Source organism: Carlito syrichta, unplaced genomic scaffold (assembly GCF_000164805.1).
Source record: "Carlito syrichta isolate Samal-C Ts95f unplaced genomic scaffold, Tarsius_syrichta-2.0.1 Scaffold316421, whole genome shotgun sequence".
Lineage (NCBI taxonomy): Eukaryota > Metazoa > Chordata > Mammalia > Primates > Tarsiidae > Carlito > Carlito syrichta.
Genome location: NW_007260517.1, coordinates 363,712 through 381,941, shown reverse-complemented (window position 1 = coordinate 381,941; position 18,230 = coordinate 363,712). Strand labels below are relative to the sequence as shown.

The 18,230-nt window shown below is 39.8% G+C and overlaps 1 protein-coding gene across 4 annotated transcripts in view; it reads left to right on the top strand.

Moving 5' to 3' along the window:
* WTAP (WT1 associated protein) overlaps window positions 1-15,419 on the top strand; it is a 35,900-nt gene extending 20,481 nt beyond the window's left edge. For 2 of the 4 annotated variants that reach the window (XM_008074377.2, XM_021707178.1), the window contains 3 exons: window positions 5,574-5,752; window positions 10,572-10,726; window positions 14,166-15,419. In XM_008074377.2, the coding sequence (XP_008072568.1) occupies window positions 5,574-5,752; window positions 10,572-10,726; window positions 14,166-14,749 (918 nt within the window). In that variant the 3' untranslated portion in view covers window positions 14,750-15,419. Of the gene's footprint in view, window positions 1-5,573; window positions 6,819-10,571; window positions 10,727-14,165 lie in introns of those variants that run through there. The other 2 variants (XM_008074378.1, XM_021707179.1) reach the window with 2 other exon arrangements.
* Window positions 15,420-18,230: the final 2,811 nt, after the last annotated feature.

Sequence of the window (18,230 nt, the reverse complement as noted above, 5' to 3'; positions counted from 1 at the left end):
TCGAACCCTCGGGCTCAGGCAATCCACTCACCTCAGCCTCCCAAAGGCGCGGGATTACAGGCTGAGCCACCAAGCCCGGCTGGTATACATATTTTAAAACCTTCTGATGGGTTAATAATTGGCGACACTAAATGTATATGGCCACAGTCTTATTCCTGTTTCTTCTCTCTTCAATAGAATGTTCCTTAGGGCTCAATCATAGTCTTTTTACATCCTGTGCAGAGATTATTTGCATTTCCACAGAAGTTTCTATTCTCTCTTCCTTCACTTTTTACAAAATCACTTCTCCGTCTGTTGCTTTGCTAAAGACAATAATAATATTTGACTGGGTGCGGTGGCTCATGCCTATAATCCCCGCACTCTCAGAGTCCAAGGTGTGAGTTCAAGACCAGGCTGATGTACGTAGCAAGACCCCCATCTCTACAAAAAATAGAAAAATGAGCCAGGTGTAGTAGCACATGCCTGTAGTCCCAGCTACTTGGGAGGCTGGGGCGGAAGACTTGCTTGAGCTCAGGAGTTTGAAACTAGTGAGCTGTGATTGCCCCACTGCACTCTAGTTTGGGTGACAGACAGTGACCCCCATCTTTTAAAAAAAAAAAAGTAAAATAAGAGTAGCCTTTATCATTTTCTCTTTCTCACCACATATTCTCTTTTCGTTTCTACCAGTTTAGTTTGAGTCCTTACTACTGCTTATATTTCTCCATGATTAACAGTGATTGTCTTAACAGATCTTCCTGTTTTTGCAAAGAATGAGTCTTAACCATCAGCATGCTATCACCTGTGAAGTCTTCAGTTATTTTCTCTTCCTGATACCTCTCTTGACATCATAGTTCAGGTTCTTAGCTCTTGCCTAGACAGTATGTGCTGTTGACCTCGGATTCTCCAGCTGGCCTGCAGATACTGGCCGATTTGATCATCTAATGCCCGATCAAAGTCTTTGGATATGCCCATCACTCTTGTCTTCTCAACCTGGATTTTAAGATTATTTCAACTAGAACCTAAACTTTTCTATCCATATGTATATTTATTTTTACAGCTTTCCCCTGCACAGGCCAGCAGAACAGCTTGCTGTTTTTTTTAGTTATGAAGTGAGATTTTGAACCGGGTATGGGCATTCACACCTGTAACACCCATACTTAGGGAGGCCAAGGCAAGAGGATTCCTATAGCCCAAGAATTTGAGACCAGCCTGGGCAACAAAGTGAGACTTCATCTCTACAAAAAGTAAAAAAAAAAAAAAATTAGCCTGGTATGGTGGCACACACCTGTTGTCCCAGCTACTTGGGGGCTGAAGCAGAAGGATCACCTGAGCCTAAAAGGTCAAGGCTGCAGTGATCATGCCACTGCACCACAGCCTGGGTGACAGAATGGGGCCCTGACTCAAAAAAATAAAAATAGAGTGATATTTTGCAGACAGGACAGCAGAAGCAAAATCACAAGGAAAGGGCAAATTATATGTGGCAGATGAGGATAAAGTTTCAGGTGAAAGTGGAAAGAGATTGGGTCAGCGTCTGGGATCTTGGATAAGATTCTAGGAGAGAGGGAAGCACTGAAGAATTTTTAGTAAAAAATTTATATGATTATTCAGATTTGCATTCTAGGTAGGTCACTCTGGCTTGAGTATGGAAGATGTGTTTGAAAAGAACAAGACTTACAGCAAGAAAACCATTTGAGAGGCTCTTAAAGTAGTCCAGATGAGTTGAAGTCACTGGTGGCAAGGAGGGCTGGGAGGACAGGATAGTTACTTTAGAGGCACAATCGATAGGACTAGATCAGTGTGATGGAAGGAATGATAAAATTGAGGGAGGAATCACAGCTGGCTCTCAGGTTTGTCTTTTGTGTGTCTGCTTGATGCTACTAGGATAGAGCCTACAAAGATCAAATTATAAAAGAAGAGCAGAAAACTGAGGAAATGTAGCATTCACCCTTCCCCCACAAAGGTACTGAAGATGGGTAATAGTGTCAAAGACAAACATAAGGTTCCGTAAAATCAGAATTTTATTTTTATTTTTTTGAGTCAGCGTCTTATGCCGTCACCTAGGCTAGAGTGCAGTGGCACAATCGCAGCTCACTGCAACCTTGACTTAAAATAGGAATTTTGAATTGCTAGATTTGACGGGATACTGTTGACCAGTTGAGTAAAAACCTTTTTTAATTGAAGGTTGGAGCAAAGCAAGATTGCAGTGATTTGAGTAGGAGGTGATGTGTCAAATACAGACATGTGTAAGATTATTTCTTTAATGCGGTTGAGTTGACACTGGGAGTTACTGGCTGATAATTAGGCAAGGTTAGGAGAGTTTTTGTTTGTTTTTGTTGTTTTTTTAGAGTTGGAGTCTCACTCTGTCGCCCAGGCTAGAGTGCAGTGGCACACTCATGGCCACCCCAGTGTCACCCTGCTGGGCTCTGGCGATTCTTCTGCCTCAGCCTTCCAAGTAGCCGGAACTACAAGAGTGCACTACCACACCTGGCTAGTTTGTTTATTGTAGAGACGAGGTCTCACCAAGTTGCCTGGGCTGGTCTCGAACCCGCAGGCTCAGGCAATCCACTCGCCTCAGCCTCCAAAAGTGCTGTGTTTATAGGCTGAGCCACCGAGCCCGGCCTGTTCTTTTTTTTTTTTTTTTAAGATGAGACACTTTGGAAAATATAGACTCTAGAGAAATTGTGAAAGAGGAGTTTAGAGACACAGAATTTAAAGTGTGGAAAGGATTGGAAGTAAGATAACAGAGGACACAGGAGGGAATAGGTTAAACAAATAGTTGAACAATTGACCTTGAGCAGGAGAGTTCCTTATCCTCTTGAGAATGGAAGAAAGTAGAAAGGATTGTCTTAGATGTCTGTCCCCTTTTTTTGAGTCGGAGTCTCACTTTGTCACCCAGGCTGGAGTATCGTGGCAGACTCTTGGCCACCACAACCTCAACCTGCTGGACTCAGGAGATCCTTCTGCCTCAGTCTTACAAGTAGATGGAACCACAGGAATGTGCTACCACTCCTGGCTAATAATTTTTTATTTGTTGTAGAGATGAGGTCTTGCCATGTTGCTCAGGCTGATCTCAGAGCCCTGAGCTCAGGCAGTCCTCTTGCCTCCACCTCCCAAAGTTCTGGGATTATAGACATTAGCCACTGTGCCTGGGCAGTTATCTGTCCTTTAAAACATAGCTGCCACTTTTACCCTTAGTCTATGTTTCTCTATAAATCTTCTGTTTGCCAAGTTCATCAGAGTACATTTGTTTAGTTAATATTTAGCGTAAGGTATAAGCAAGCCAAAGAAATATTGTACTTGGTTTTTTTGTAATACTTGTTTTACTCCTTATTTTGTTTATGAATAAAATCTGTTGGTTTTGCTCTCAAAACACTTTACTCAGTGTTGCACATGGAATTTATTCTTGTCAGATTTGCCTCTTTTATCATGAGTAAAAATGATGACTGTTGTGAGACTCTGTAAACCTAAATAGTGACTAAGTCAAGTCAGTGTTATAGATTGTTTTGATTAGTGACATCTGCACATGGTGTATGCTGTAAGACATACTTTATTATTCCTGTTAAATTAGCAGCTGGCCTTACATTAAATAAGCAGTTGTACTTTTTAAATGATTTACTTTTAAATGATTTACTTTTTAAAATCTCCATAAGATAAATAAGGATTGTTTCTGTTTGCTAAATGAAACAGCAATTAAAGTATTTTCTCAACTTACTTAGTATATTTATGTTTTACTAAATTTATAGTAGGAAATTTTAACTTTAATCCTATATATAAGTCGTAATAGGAGTAAGATCTTGAGCCAGATCTACTTTCAATATGAAGAAAATGATGAACTTATTAATGCTAATAACTGTATTTCATATTTTAGAAATATATTTTTAATGTGCTAGTAAGTAGTACAACTGAAGTCGAAATTGAAGGTTTCATATGTAAGTAGAGGGGTTCTGGTACGGTGGAAAATCTCTATACCAGGAGTTAGGAGGCCTGAGAACTAGAATTCTAGTCCCAACCACGGCACTGAATTGACCATATTCTTGAACAGTTGGCTTATTTAATCTCTCAAAAGCAAGCAGTTTGGCCTAGGTCATATACTTTCTAGCCTTAAAAAAAAAATTTTTTTTTGTCTCCCAGGAGAGTGCAGTGGCAGGGTCATAGCTCACTGTGACCTCAGCTTCCTGGCTTCAGGTGATCCTCTCACCTCAGCCTCCTGAGTAGCTGAGACTACAGGCATGCACCACCATGCCTAGCTAATTTATTTTTTATGGAGACATGGTCTCACTATGTGCCTAGGCTGGTCTATATCTTGGGCTCGAGCAATTTTTTCACCTTTATTTTGGCTTAAGGCCCATGGAGTTTTACTTTTATAAAGCTATAATGCCAACTCATACTGATATAAGTATGGTATATTTTTATATTTGAAAATGGAAATATGAGGCTGGGCACCATAGCTCATACCTACAATCCTAGCACTTTGGGAGTTCAAGGTGAGAGGATTGCTTGAGGCCAGAAGATTGAGGTAACAGTGAGTTGTGATGGCACCACTGCAAACCAGCCTGTGCAAAAGCCTGTCTCTTTAAAAAAAAAAAAAAAAGAAGAAGAAGAAATGCAAATGTGTGTTTTAAATTAGAATCTTGTACCTGGTATATTTTATGGGACTTCTACATAGAATAATTTTTGTAGGCAAAAAGAGGCCAGGCACGGTGGCTCAAGCCTGTAATCCCAGCACTTGGAAGTCTGAAGTGAGAGGATTGCCTGAGCCCACAGGTTCAAGAACAGCTTGGGCAACTTGGTGAGACCTCATCTCTACAATAAAAAAAAATTGGTTTGGTGTGGTAGTGTGCGTCTGTAGTTCCGACTACTTAGAAGGCTGAGGTGGAAGGATCACCAAAGCCCTGCAGATCGATGCTGGGGTGGCTGTGAGCGTGCCACTGTACTCCAGCCTGGGCGACGGAGTGAGACAATCCCCCCTCCAAAAAAATTAGAATAAATAAACTAAAAGATTCCACTCTTATGTCACTAATATATATTTACTTATTTATTATTGTAGAGACGAGATCTCACCAAGTTGTTCCGCCTGGTCTTGAACTCCTGGACTCAGGCAATCCTCTCACCTCAGCCTCCCAAAGTGCTGGGATTACAGACATGAGCCTCTGTGCCTCATTAATAGTTAAAACTTTGCTTTTTTCCAGTGGGTTTTCAACATTTTTAACAAATAACAACTTTTTTGCTATTTTGGTTGCAACATAAGATGTAGCCTCTTTAAGGTTCCAAATGTAGAAATGCAATCAACCTTAATTCCTACATGAAAAACCTTTAATAAATAGTTATATTTCTTGTTATTTTTTAAATTGATAATAATTGTACATATTCATGGAATGCATAGTGATATTTTGATACATATAATTATAGTGATCAGATTAGGGTAATTGGCATACCTGTCACATAGCTGTTTTTAATTTGTACTTGTTTCTAGAGAATTTTAGGCTCAAAGGGAGGAGGGCTTAGTAAATAAAATGAATGAAAGGACATTGATCCCATCCTCTTACATGTGTTTCGTTTGATTTAGTAGTAATTGTGTCTTTTGCTTTGCATAGACTCAAATCCAGTACCTCAAGCAAGTCCAGCAGCCGAGCGTTGCCCAACTGAGATCAACAATGGTAGACCCAGCGATCAACTTGTTTTTCCTAAAAATGAAAGGTGAACTGGAACAGACTAAAGACAAACTGGAACAAGCCCAAAATGAACTGAGTGCCTGGAAGTTTACGCCTGATAGGTAAACAAATCATACTCCCCAGTCAAGACTTCCCTGACAGTCCCACTACGAGAAAGCTGTGGTGGGACAGCCAAGTACTCGTTTCCACACCAAGACTCAGACTTTTTGAGCCAAAAAAGCCACATTTTATTCTGTCCAGCTTGTAATGGTTAATGTAAATCTTACCAGATGAACCTTGTGTTTCAGCTTTTTTCTCTTCCCCCTTCCCCTTGCTTCAGAGGCCTGATGCCGTCGGACTATTCCGAAGAAGTGGCTACCTCCGAAAAATTCCCCTTCTAGGACATGTAGACACTTGAGAAATGTTTCTGTTTGAAGAAAATAGAGGGAGAAACAGAAGTCTTAAGTCTGTGGCACACTGTGTCTTCAGACAGTGGAGGAATGAAAACCTAGAGATTTTAAATCGTGAATTGAACATGTAAAATTCCAGTAAAATGTAAAAATGGAATATGCATCGCTCTTAACCTTAAGCATAGTGACTTAGAGACACTGTATATCAGTTTTGCCAATAAGACTGTGGACTTCGTGATTGTTGAACTTCTGGGTCAAAACTCGAATGAGGTGAATTTTGCCTTTAAAGAGTTTTTTCGTTGTTGTTTTTTGTTTTTTTGCTAAGAAGCAACTTTTAATAGTCATGAGAATCAAATAATAGATGTCAGTACAAGTAGTTTATATATTTAACCATTTCATTTGGGGCTCCTATATTACTTGAGTGAGCCTTAAATCATTGTGGTTTTAATCAAAGGTTTATTCTTTGAATGGTTGCAAAAACTGTAGATAATCTTACTGAGGACTGTACAAACATTAAGGTGTGGTATCAAACTTCAGGTTTAAACTGTTTGAAGCATTATAAACATTCATTTCACAACTAGATTGTATAAGGATGTTGGCTGTGATGAGACTCACTGCGTTATTTTTTTCAGTAGTGACGATGAAATCCTCATTTCATTCAACAGGCACATGTTTAAAAGAGCATTGTCGTTGGTGTTAATGGGGGAATGTGTTCCTTCATTGTATTTGGGCTGTTTGTATTGCACTCTTGATATTAAATTAAATGTGCCTTGAAATAGTTGGGGTTTTTTTTTTTTAAGTTCAAGGAATACTATGATGATTTTGTTGTACTCTTAACATCTTACTTTGGGGGGCTGTGGAGAGCAGATTGATTTTGGAAATACTGTTGCTGTGCTCTTCAAAGTGAAGGAAAAGGCGCTGTCTCATTTTTAAAAGACTTTTCAGCTGGTATCATAAAAGGAGACTTGACAATTGTTACTTTTTTGACACTTTGTCCCAGGATATTCCAGTAGAAATTAATGTGGGACAGCTTCACAGGGTGCCTGCCAGAAGATAATGTGTTGGAACTATGGGCTGGCCTAAGTAAGACATTTTGTGAATTGAAAAAAGGTATAGTGATCATTTCTAGTAAATTCATTTGATCATTTAGATAAATGAGGCATTATTATCTTCATGCTTCCATCCAATTCTGGAGGTGATTTTTTTTTCGTCAGATCATTCTATAAATCACCAATTCAAATTTCGCTTGGTGATAATGGAGTCTAAGATGAGTGGAAGATAAATGTTCCGGCTTGTCCCAACGTTTAAGTGCAATTTTAACATGGGTGACTTAAGTTCTCTCTTAATCATTCAAATCAATTGTAAGTATCTTGTATGTTTGTGCTTTAGGGAACTGATTGTGGGGCAGAGGGTGGGTTGAAGAAGTGGTTTGTGTGACTTTTCAGCAAGAAATTTGCTTCTAAAATTCTCACTATTTGTGAGGGTTGGAGGGTAAGTAACCAACTGTTTGAAATTAATTTATTATGCATGCATTAATAAGGGTTTTCTGTGTATTTTATGCCACTAAAATCACAGTAGAAATGGCCTAAGTATATTTTTAGTAGGTCAAGAATTAATTCATAAAATGTGTTGTTAACTTGTACTCAAATTTAGCCAGCATCTTTCTTTGCCACTTAGGTAACCGTCACTTTGAGGGCTATCTTTTTTATTTTTTTTTTTTTTGGTCATTGTTAAAATTTTCTCTTTTAATTAATAAGATAATACATGTTTTTGTACAAAATGGAGATACTGTAGAGAAAGATGTAAATGAAAAGTGAGTCACTCCTGGGTGTGACTTTGACCTTCTCAGTTCTATTCTTCAGGAGCAGTAACTGCTGTACAATCTCTTGGGTAGATAATTTCTATGCATATACAATCATTCTATGTATATCGGTTTTAAACAAATGTGATCATACCGTAAATACTTATGACTTGCGATTTGTTTTTTATTTTTATCTATTGGACAGTTCTCCATTTTTTAGTGTATCTAGACTACTACATTTTAATGGCTACATTGTAGTTCCATTATATTAAGGGATCATTTTATTTTAATCACCCATGAATGGATTTTTATTCTGTAAAATTAGGCTATAAGCCAGAGTGTGTCAGGTCTTATAAATATAACACTTACTTGAAACATGTAATGCTCAGTTCATCCCGTCTGGAATATTTCAAATAGACTGAATGTTGGTTGTGTGTGTGTGTGTGTGTGTTTGTTTGTGTGTTTTCACCTTTCTGTTTTTCTCAATTTTTATTTTGCCCACTTCATGTGACAACTCATATGTTTTAGAGTGCTTAGAGGGATATTGTTCAGTAATTTGACGGTTTTTGTTTCATATTTAATCATTTAGGTAATCGTGTGTTAAATCTCCAAAATAGTCTTGTTCCCTTCCCCTTGATAACTAAAACAATGTACAGTATTCACTCCTTCTTATAAAATCCTTTTGACGTATTTTTCTATTATATATGCTTTGTGGGTTACTTGATTTTCAGAATGAATTGAATTGTAATTTTAAAGATTATTTTTTAAAAATTATTTGTAATTTATCATTTTTTGTGATGTGATGAGCACAACACAAATTTTACAGTTAATAAAATAACAAAGTTACAGAATGTTTAAAACAGTTGTTTTGTTAAGAATTATTTTAGTGACCACTAGTTTTAGGCATGATAGGATAATCTTAGCATGGGCATTTATTTATAAAAAGGTATGGCTTTTTAAACAAAACCTTTTTGTGTTTGAATTTGTGACGTTTTTGCATGGGGTTTAAGTCAGGTCACAAATTAATGTGTTTTACAGTTGTCTATTTTCTGTGTAAGAAATTTCAGGTTAGTTGCAAACACTGATGCTATATACTTTTCAAGAAAACAGAGTTGTGAGAACATAGGCAGTAAAGTGAAGGAAATTTTGACAGTCATGTCTCTCTCATTTCCTCATTGTTTGATTTCTAAGTGCATGTCACTGAAGGCTAAAGCCTGAGAGTGTTACTGGCAAATGGGAGAAATCTAGCAGTCAGCAAGAACACCATGAAAAAGCGTAAGACCGTTACCAGGCGCCAGCTTAAAATGGCTTTCACCTTGGCTCCTTTGAACAGTAGTAACCCAGGTTTTACTGTTCTGAAGATTTCTGCAAGGAGGTTTAATTTTAAAGTTTTGCTTGAATTATATTAAGTTAGAACATATGGTATGGATTTTTTAAAAGGCGTTGTAACACTACTTCAAAGAATGAGAATTGCTTACAAAGTGCTTCCATTTTAAAAGTTGTAAGGCATACTGAAGTGTAATGTATCAGAAATGAAAGCCCTGCTAGAAGGAGGAAAGATTAGAATTTAAAAAGTGTTTATTAACCACTGAGGTCATTCTGGACTTAACACAGTAACAAGAATGTCAAATTGTCTGTCCAAATGTCAGAGGGTAATAACACAATAATTAATTAAATATTTAAGTCAGAACTCTTTTAAAAATGATAATAACTTCTACTTTTATCACTGAAGCTAAAGAAAAGCAGTGAAGTTTTATTGAGAAACTTTACACATTCGCGACTGGCAAATTTTTAACTTTCCTTATATGAGAGCAGGTGACAATAAAAAAAAATCTGAAGCTGGTTCCCACATATTTCTTTTGTTAAGCACAGATGAAATGGGTCTTTTCTAAATTTTCACCGTTGCAATACAACTGGAAGTTGCAGGCATATCCAGTATTTGCCTCAGACACCTCTCTGACTAACATTCCATACTTTGTATTTTTATTCAGATTATAAACCCCAAAAGACAGTCTTCCATGATGAGGTAAATTCAGTCAGTGGCAACCAAGAACAGAATTTGGAATGACATAAATTAATGTCAGTGGTTGCAAATGAGTTAAGAGAAAGTCTTAAGGCTCAAAAAAAATTTGTAATTGCTTAATGTGCCTCAGTAGATGCATTCTAAAGAGGTATGGAAGATGAATATACCAGAACAGACTTTGAAGAAGAATCCTTATTAAATGTTTTTCTAGCAAGAGTAAATATACTGTCACTCATTTATAATTGTAGGCACTGGTTTTCATATATTAGATACTTCAGAGAAGCACACATTTGTGACTAATGTTGCATGTGCCTTTTCAAGAACTTTCCTGATTGGTAAAGTGTTAAGGACTTTAGTGTTGTAATAACATTGGTATATCGAAGATGTGTGCTAATTTACTGGCTTGTTTCTATTTTAAATGATAATTTGGGATGAAAATAGATTTCAGAATTGGTTATTGATGTAATAGAACAAAAAGCCATTTGGGCACTTTTTGTTTAGGGCTTATTTTTGCTGCTGTATTGGCAAAATACTGAAATGCGGAAGATGGACATGTTCCTGAAAAGAAGATGGTAATCATAGGGTGGTATCTGCTGTGACATAGTGCTGTTCTGTACGTGTTGCATCTATCATGTAATGATTGTAAGCAAAGAAGGTTACAGAGAGTTTCGTCTTCATTTTGTGATGGATGGCTCTTTCCTTTGCAGCCAAACAGGCAAAAAGTTAATGGCGAAATGTCGAATGCTTATCCAGGAGAATCAAGAGCTTGGAAGGCAGCTGTCCCAGGGACGTATTGCACAACTTGAAGCAGAGTTGGCTTTACAGAAGAAATATAGTGAGGAGCTTAAAAGCAGTCAGGATGGTAAGGGTTTGTTTGTTTTTTTTTAAGTTCACTTCACTTTGCACTGGCTTTAAAAAACTGCCAGGCATGTTTAGATTAGATTCTGTTCATGCTAATCTCTGCCTATGATTATATAAGATTATGAATGAAACGTTTTTAGTTAAGTCAGCAAAGCTACTTAATTTTAGTTTGTTTTTTCCCCATGTTAATTGCTTATTGTGCAGATTTCTTAAGTTTTTGTTTTTAGTAGGGGATAGGGTTTGATAAAAGTTTTGTATTACTAATACGTACACAGTTATATTCAGTGTTTGAAAAAGAACATCTTTAACCATTTCTCTTAAGTGTAAATCTTGGGAACATTTGGCAATTTCCAATAGTCTGAAAATAATACAATTTGTTGTTAATATTCTGTTGGTGAACCGGGCTCGGTGGCTCAGCCTGTAATCCCGCGCCTTTGGGAGGCTGAGGTGAGTGGATTGCCTGAGCCCGCGGGTTCGAGACCCACCTGGGCAGCGAGACCTCATCTCTACAATAAATCAAAAAATCAGCTGGGCGTGGTAGCGCATGCCTGTAATTCCAGCTATTCGGAGGGCTGAGGCGGAAGGATTGCCGGAGCCCAGCAGGTCGAGGCTGCGGTGGCCGGGAGCAGCCACTGCACTCCAGTCTGGGTGACAGAGTGAAACTCCAACTCAAAAAAAAAAAAAGATTCTGTTGGTGAATGAGGGATGTAATATTTAACCCTTTGCATTTGGAGACATCTCGCAGACTACCTACCAGCGACTCGACTGCACCCTTTTACCAAATAATGAAAAACGAATCGCCTCATATTACACAGTATAGTTTTGGAAGCTTTTTTTTTTTTTTTTGAGTTGGAGTCTCACTGTCACCCAGGCTGGCGTACAGTGACACATTCACGCCACCACAGCCTTGACCTTTTCACCTCAGACTTCCAAGTAGCTGGAACTACAGGCGCATGCCACCATGCCCAGCTAATTTTTTGATTTATTGTAGAGACAAGATCTTGCCAAGTTGTCCGGGGTGGTCTTGAACCTCCGGGCTCAAGCAGTCCTCTCGCCTCCACCTTCCAAAGTGCTGGGATTACAGGCGTGAGCCACTGCACCTGACTAGAACCAGTTATTTTATTGTAATGATATTTGGCTAATGAAATTTTGGACATTGAGGAACTTATGACAAAAAGATCAGAATTTTATGTCTTATGTTTTTCTAACGTGTGGCAACATGTGAAATAGTCATCAGCATACATTGTGGGTTCACTGATACATGTTGTGCAGTAGTAATTTGATGTCTCCCACCTGGTGTTTTTCTATTTGAGCAGACAGTGCAGTCTCATTTTCTTTCTCCAGCATTAATATGTAATTTGTTGCTTGAAGACATTGTGTAAGGACAGATTCATGAGTCCTAAAAACTATTTCTCAACTGATTGATCATAGCTCAGTATATATTCCATCTCTTTATTTGCTTTTTCGTGCAATTTGAATGAAAAACTTGAAGGAAACATACATTTTTGAAAAATTTGTGCTGGCATAAGTTTGTCCTGTATAACCATCAGCAATCTCTCTTTTTGTTGTTGTTGTTAGAGTTGGAGTCTCACTCTGTCACCCAAACTGGAGTGCAGTGGCTGCTCCCGGCCACCGCAGCCTTGACCTGCTGGGCTCCGGCGATCCTTCTGCCTCAGCCTTCCGAGTAGCCAGAATTACAGGCACACGCTACCACGCCTGGCTAATTTTTTGATTTATTGTAGAGATGAGGTCTTGCCTGCCCAGGCGGGTCTCGAACCCGTGGGCTCAGGCAATCCACTCACCTCAGCCTCCCAAAGGCATGGGATTACAGGCTGAGCCACCAAGCCCGGCTAGCAGTCTCTTATATGTCCCCTGAGAGGGCACATCTGAGTGGTTTACTAGACTTTTAGGGTGTCCCCCCAGAAGGGACATCTGAGTACAAAGGGCGCAACATAGACCCTATGTCTATAAAAGTAATTAGCTGGGTGCTGTAGCATGTGCCTGTATTCCCAGCTACTTGGGAGCCTGAGGTGGGAGCTATGATCCCACAGGTGCACTCCAGCCTGAGTGACAGACTGAGACCTTATTTCAAAAAAAAAAAGTACTAAGATGAACAAATTTAATTGTCAGCCTCCATCCTTTTTTGTGCAAATGTAGTCACATCTGTGCTATTTCTCCTCTTTGTGAGGGACATTAATAATAAGGAAAATATCCAAACTGCTTGAAATTTTAAATTGAAAATTAACATATGTGATGGTTAACTGCAGAGACGATCAGTAGCCAAGTAATACCTTTTAAGACTGTCTTTTCAGAATCTTCAAGAATTATTTTCTGTCACTTTTTTTGAGTCAGTTTTTTTGAGTCGGAGTCTCACTCTGTCGCCAAGACTGGAGTGCAGGTGGCCGCTCCCGGCCACCGCAGCCTCGACCTGCTGGGCTCCGGCGATCCTTCCGCCTCAGCCTTCCGAGTAGCTGGAACTACAGGCACGCACTACCACGCCCGGCTAATTTTTTAATTTATTGTAGAGATGTGGTCTCGCCAAGTTGCCCTGGCGGGTCTCGAACCCACGGGCTCAGGCAGTCCACCCACCTCAGCCTCCCAAAGGCGTGGGATTACAGGCAGAGCCACCGAGCCCGTTCTATGACTTTCATCCTTAAATATGGAACAGTCTTTGAGTAGCGCATAGGCCTCTTTGGAATGTGTTAGAGTAGAGGTCCACACTGTCCTTAAGGGCCAGTCCTGCTGTGAAGCTAGGGCACTGGCTAGGAGGGTGAAGAATAAGGGGTCTGGTCAAGGTGGGCTCACAGGTAAACATGGATCAGATTTTGGGGCCTGAAATCAGTTGTATATGTAATTACAAGATGACCCAAATCAAATGTACCTTGGTTGCTTAATACAGTCATCCCTCGGTACCCATGGGAAATGGATTCCAGGACCTCCTGCAGTTCCCAAATTCTGCTAATGCTCAAGTCCCTGATGTGCAATGGCCTGGTATTTTCATGTTGTCTCTATGCATCTTCCCTTGAAACCATTTCTAGATTACTTATAGTACCTAATGTAACGTAAATAGTTGTTACACTGTATTGTTTAGGGAATAGTGACAAGAAACCAAGTCTGTACACGCTTAGTACAGACACAATTTTTAAAAAGATATTTTCACTCCACTGTTGATTAAATTAATTCTTGGATGCAGGGCCCATAGATAAGGAGGGCCAGCTGTATATTATTTTAAGCATGGGCTGTCTCCCTAAACAAACTCACTCTTGAATGACTATTTTATAGTTCCAAGCAAAATTTTAAAATGCATTGTTGTGATTTTAGAATTGTATTTGTTTACTTAATAAGTATTTATTTGACTGGCTTGCTTTGCAGCAGGCACTTAGAAGTGTGTTTAAACGTTACTAGAGTAATTAAAGCAGGTTTGGCTCTCCCTTGCACAGAACTGAATGACTTCATCATCCAACTTGACGAAGAAGTTGAGGGAATGCAGAGCACCATTCTGGTTCTTCAGCAGCAGCTGAAGGAGACGCGCCAGCAGTTGGCTCAGTACCAACAGCAGCAGGCTCAGACCTCAGCACCGAGTACCAGCAGGACTACATCTTCTGAACCTGTAGAGCAGGTAGAGGCCACAAGCAAAGACTGCAGTCGGCTGACCAACGGACCGAGCAATGGTAGCTCCTCCCGCCAGAGGACGTCTGGGTCTGGATTTCACAGGGAGGGGAACACAGCCGAAGACGACTTTCCTTCTTCTCCGGGGAATGGGCATAAGATCACCAACAGCTCAGAGGAGAGAACTGGCAGAGGAGGTAGTAGTTACACAAATCAACTCAGTACGGGGTATGAAAGTGTAGACTCTCCCACGGGCAGTGAAAACTCTCTCACACACCACTCAAATGACACAGACTCCAGTCATGACCCTCAAGAGGAGAAAGCAGTGAGTGGGAAAGGTAACCGAACTGTGGGTTCCCGTCACGTGCAGAATGGCTTGGACTCCAGTGTAAATGTACAGGGTTCCGTTTTGTAATGTTTTTCCAGCAAATTTTTATACAGTGTCATTTAATTTGGGAGAGGATACTGTTGAGATAATTAATGCATACTTTTGTCACAATTTGCCTTCTTGTGGGTGTGTTTGTTTTTGTTTGTTTTGTTTTTTTGCTTCAATACCTCTGCCACTTTGGAAATTGTAACAGTTAATTTCTTTGAATGTTGCTAAAAGGACATTTTGTGTAGGGTCAGGTTATTTTTATATGAGTTAATGTGAAGTTGTAAATGGAAAGCTTTCCTTAAAATATAACACAATGATGTCTGTATAAATCTGTGTCTATTTAGAACCTGTGCTGTGTAAGGGCATTCTTACTCATGCTGTTATTACCCTTATGCACCATTCAGACTTGTTAGCATAGATGTGGGTTTATGACTGCCAAGTTTGCCCAGTACAGTAGTTTTTTATCACTAAAAGTTGGACTTACTGATGGAGTCCTATAGTAGTTTCAGTGTTAGTAGATACAGTTTTTTCCACCATACATCTGTGCATTTTCTCTTTAGGTGACTGAATGTTTAAGAAATTTGTGTGCATAGTTACTCAGTTTTTATGAACTGTTGTATCCTGTTAATGCATATTGCTCTGTGACTCCAGTATATCTATCTTACCTGTACTGACCAAACCTAAATAAAGATTTTTATTGTAACTCCTTCATTCGTTTTTTGTTTTTTCTAGTTGTATGTTAAGAATATGTCATTTAGGCCTGGCTCGGTGGCTCAGCCTGTAATCCCAGCACTTTGGGAGGCCGAGGTGAGTAGATTGCCTGAGCCTGCAGGTTTGAGACCCGCCTGGGCAACTTGGCAAGACCTCATTTCCACATAAATCAAAAATTACCCGGGCGTGGTAGCGCACACCTATAGTTCCAGCTACTCCGAAGGCGGAGGCGGAAGGATCGCCGGAGCCTAGCAGGTCGAGGCTGCAGTGGCTGGGAGCGGTCACTGCACTCCCGTCTGGGTGATGGCGTGAGACTCCAACTCCAAAAAAAAAAAAAAGAATATGTCATTTATTTTCCTTGAATCATTGAATTTCTACCCATCCTTCAACATACCACAAATGTGAAACTTAAGTCCATGCATTAAATTTGTGCACATAATTTTTAGGTTTAAGTTATGTCTTCTTTTACAAAATGAAGTTGGAGTCTGGAGCTAACTATGCTTTACTTTTTTTTTCTTGACATAAAGGTTATTGTTAGATATTTGAAAATATACAAAAAGTATAATGAAAATAGTCATCTAAGTATTTGTTAGGTTTTAATTGTAAAGCAGAATTTGGTGTTTGTGGCCTGATTAAAAAACAAAACAGTATCTGTTTAGTTAAGGGCTGTTTGAAAACATTGACCAGCACTAACAATTTTCACTAACAACATAACTAGTAATATTACACGAGTTAGGCTGTGGGGTGTTAGCAATGTAGAAGAAAATGTGGAAGACTTAAAGTTTGCGCCATTTTCTCCAAGGTAATTAAACACTGAGTATCAAGGTCTATCATACTAGATGACTTTAGAATCTATAGCTTTTCATATATGGTTGAGATGAAACGTCATTTCTGCTAAAAGCAACATAGTTGTTTCAGACATAACTTGTAATATAATCGAAGAATCTCAACACTGAAAATAACTGCTATTTTTGCTTGTTTAGCTGCCATATGGGTATATGTGGTCTTCAGTGATGTATTTAAAATATACTGGGCTGGGCATAGTAGCTCACACCGATAATCCCAGCGCTTTGGGAGGCTGAGGTGAGAGAATTGCCTGAGCCCATGGGTTCAAGACCAGCCTGGGCAACTTGGCGAGACCCCATCTCTACAGTAAATCAAAAAATTAGCCAGGGGTGGTGGTGTGTGCCTGTAGCTCCAGCTACTTGGGAAGCTGAGACAGAAGGAAAACCTGAGTCCAGCAGGTTGAAGCTGCAGTGACCATGAGCATGCCACCGCACTACAACCTGGGCAACAGAGTGAGACTCCAACTCAAAAAAAAAAACACTGGGTTTTTACTGAATTTTGGAGGCAGAGTCTCCTTTTGTTGCCCAGGCTGGTCCTGAATTGGCTTCAAGCAAATCTGTTGAGATAACGGTGTGAGCCACTGCACCCAGCCTGCACTCCTTTGATTAACCTTTTTGCCGTCTGCTCAAGTGAATAAATGTTCCTACACAGCTTTAAATTTGTGTGTGGTTAAAACATTTTTGGTGAGAAATAATATTCCCTGGATATATCACATCAAATACTGTTTGGCTTCTGTTATGTATGGCCTTCACCTTGATCAATTTAAACCAAAATCAAATTTCTGTATCCTGTTGGTATTATGTCATCATTCGTATGTGATAGGAAATTAATTTTTCAACTAGTGATACAACTTTGACTAAATTTCATACAGACCTGTTAATGTGACACTTTGACCTTCCTATTTAAGCCACCTTGGTGAGTCACTTAGAGGACTTGGCTTTTGTACATAGAGTCAATAATCCTCGTCTCTATAATTGGATGTGCTATTTGCTGGTATGATTATGATAGGAGAGGTGATTATGATAGGAGAGGTGAAAGGTGAGAGAGTGGCTTCCAGAAGCTAACATGTGGATCCTGGCATTACACTCACTACCTTGGACAACTGCTTATTCTCTGTGGCTCTGTTTTGTTCCCTGTAAAAGAGCGTTCAGTAAGTTAATATATGTAAAGTGCTTATAAAAGTGCTGACTCAGCGTGGAATGCTATGAAAGTATACCACAGACTGGGTAGCTTAAACACATTTATTTCTCACCATTCTGGTGCCCGAGAAGTTAAGATCATGGTGTCCCCTGACTTGGTTCCCAGTAGAGTCCTCTTAGAGCAGCAGGTGTCCGTTTCCTTGGCTCCTCAGCTGTATTTTATAGAACCAACTACAGTTTTTGAGATACTTGCAAAATCACGCAAAACCAGTCTTTGTGACAGTTCTCAGAGGCTCCCTCTGTCGCCTGAGTAGTTGTCCCTTGCATTCAGTCATTGCTCCTCTGATGACATTGTCTTGGGAGTTCACCCCTCCCCATGGCTATAATAGACACTTGCAGCCCTGGGTGATGTCATCACCTCTGATCCGGATCCAAATGAGCAATTGTGCTGAGCCACTTCTTGTGTGCTGCCGACCCCCATCTGGCAAATCCACTTTGGTGATTCACTGCTCCGGCCAGATTCCAAGGAGGGAATTTGCTGCTTGGTAGGTTGGGGATTTCTGTCTTCTGGCTAAAATGTGGCCTGGACTCCTGCAACTCTACTTAGGAAACTTCACCAAGAAGGGTTACAAGGCCCCTTCAGGATAAACTGGCTCGGTGGCACAGCCACAATGGTGGCCTCCTACCCACTCATTTGGCTCGCCAGTCCAGGTAGCACATGATTCTAGATCTAGGTGTAGCTTAAAAAGTTACTCTTAGCCAGGCTCAGTGGCTCAGCCTGTAATCCCGTGCCTTTGGGAGGCTGAGGTGAGTGAATTGCCTGA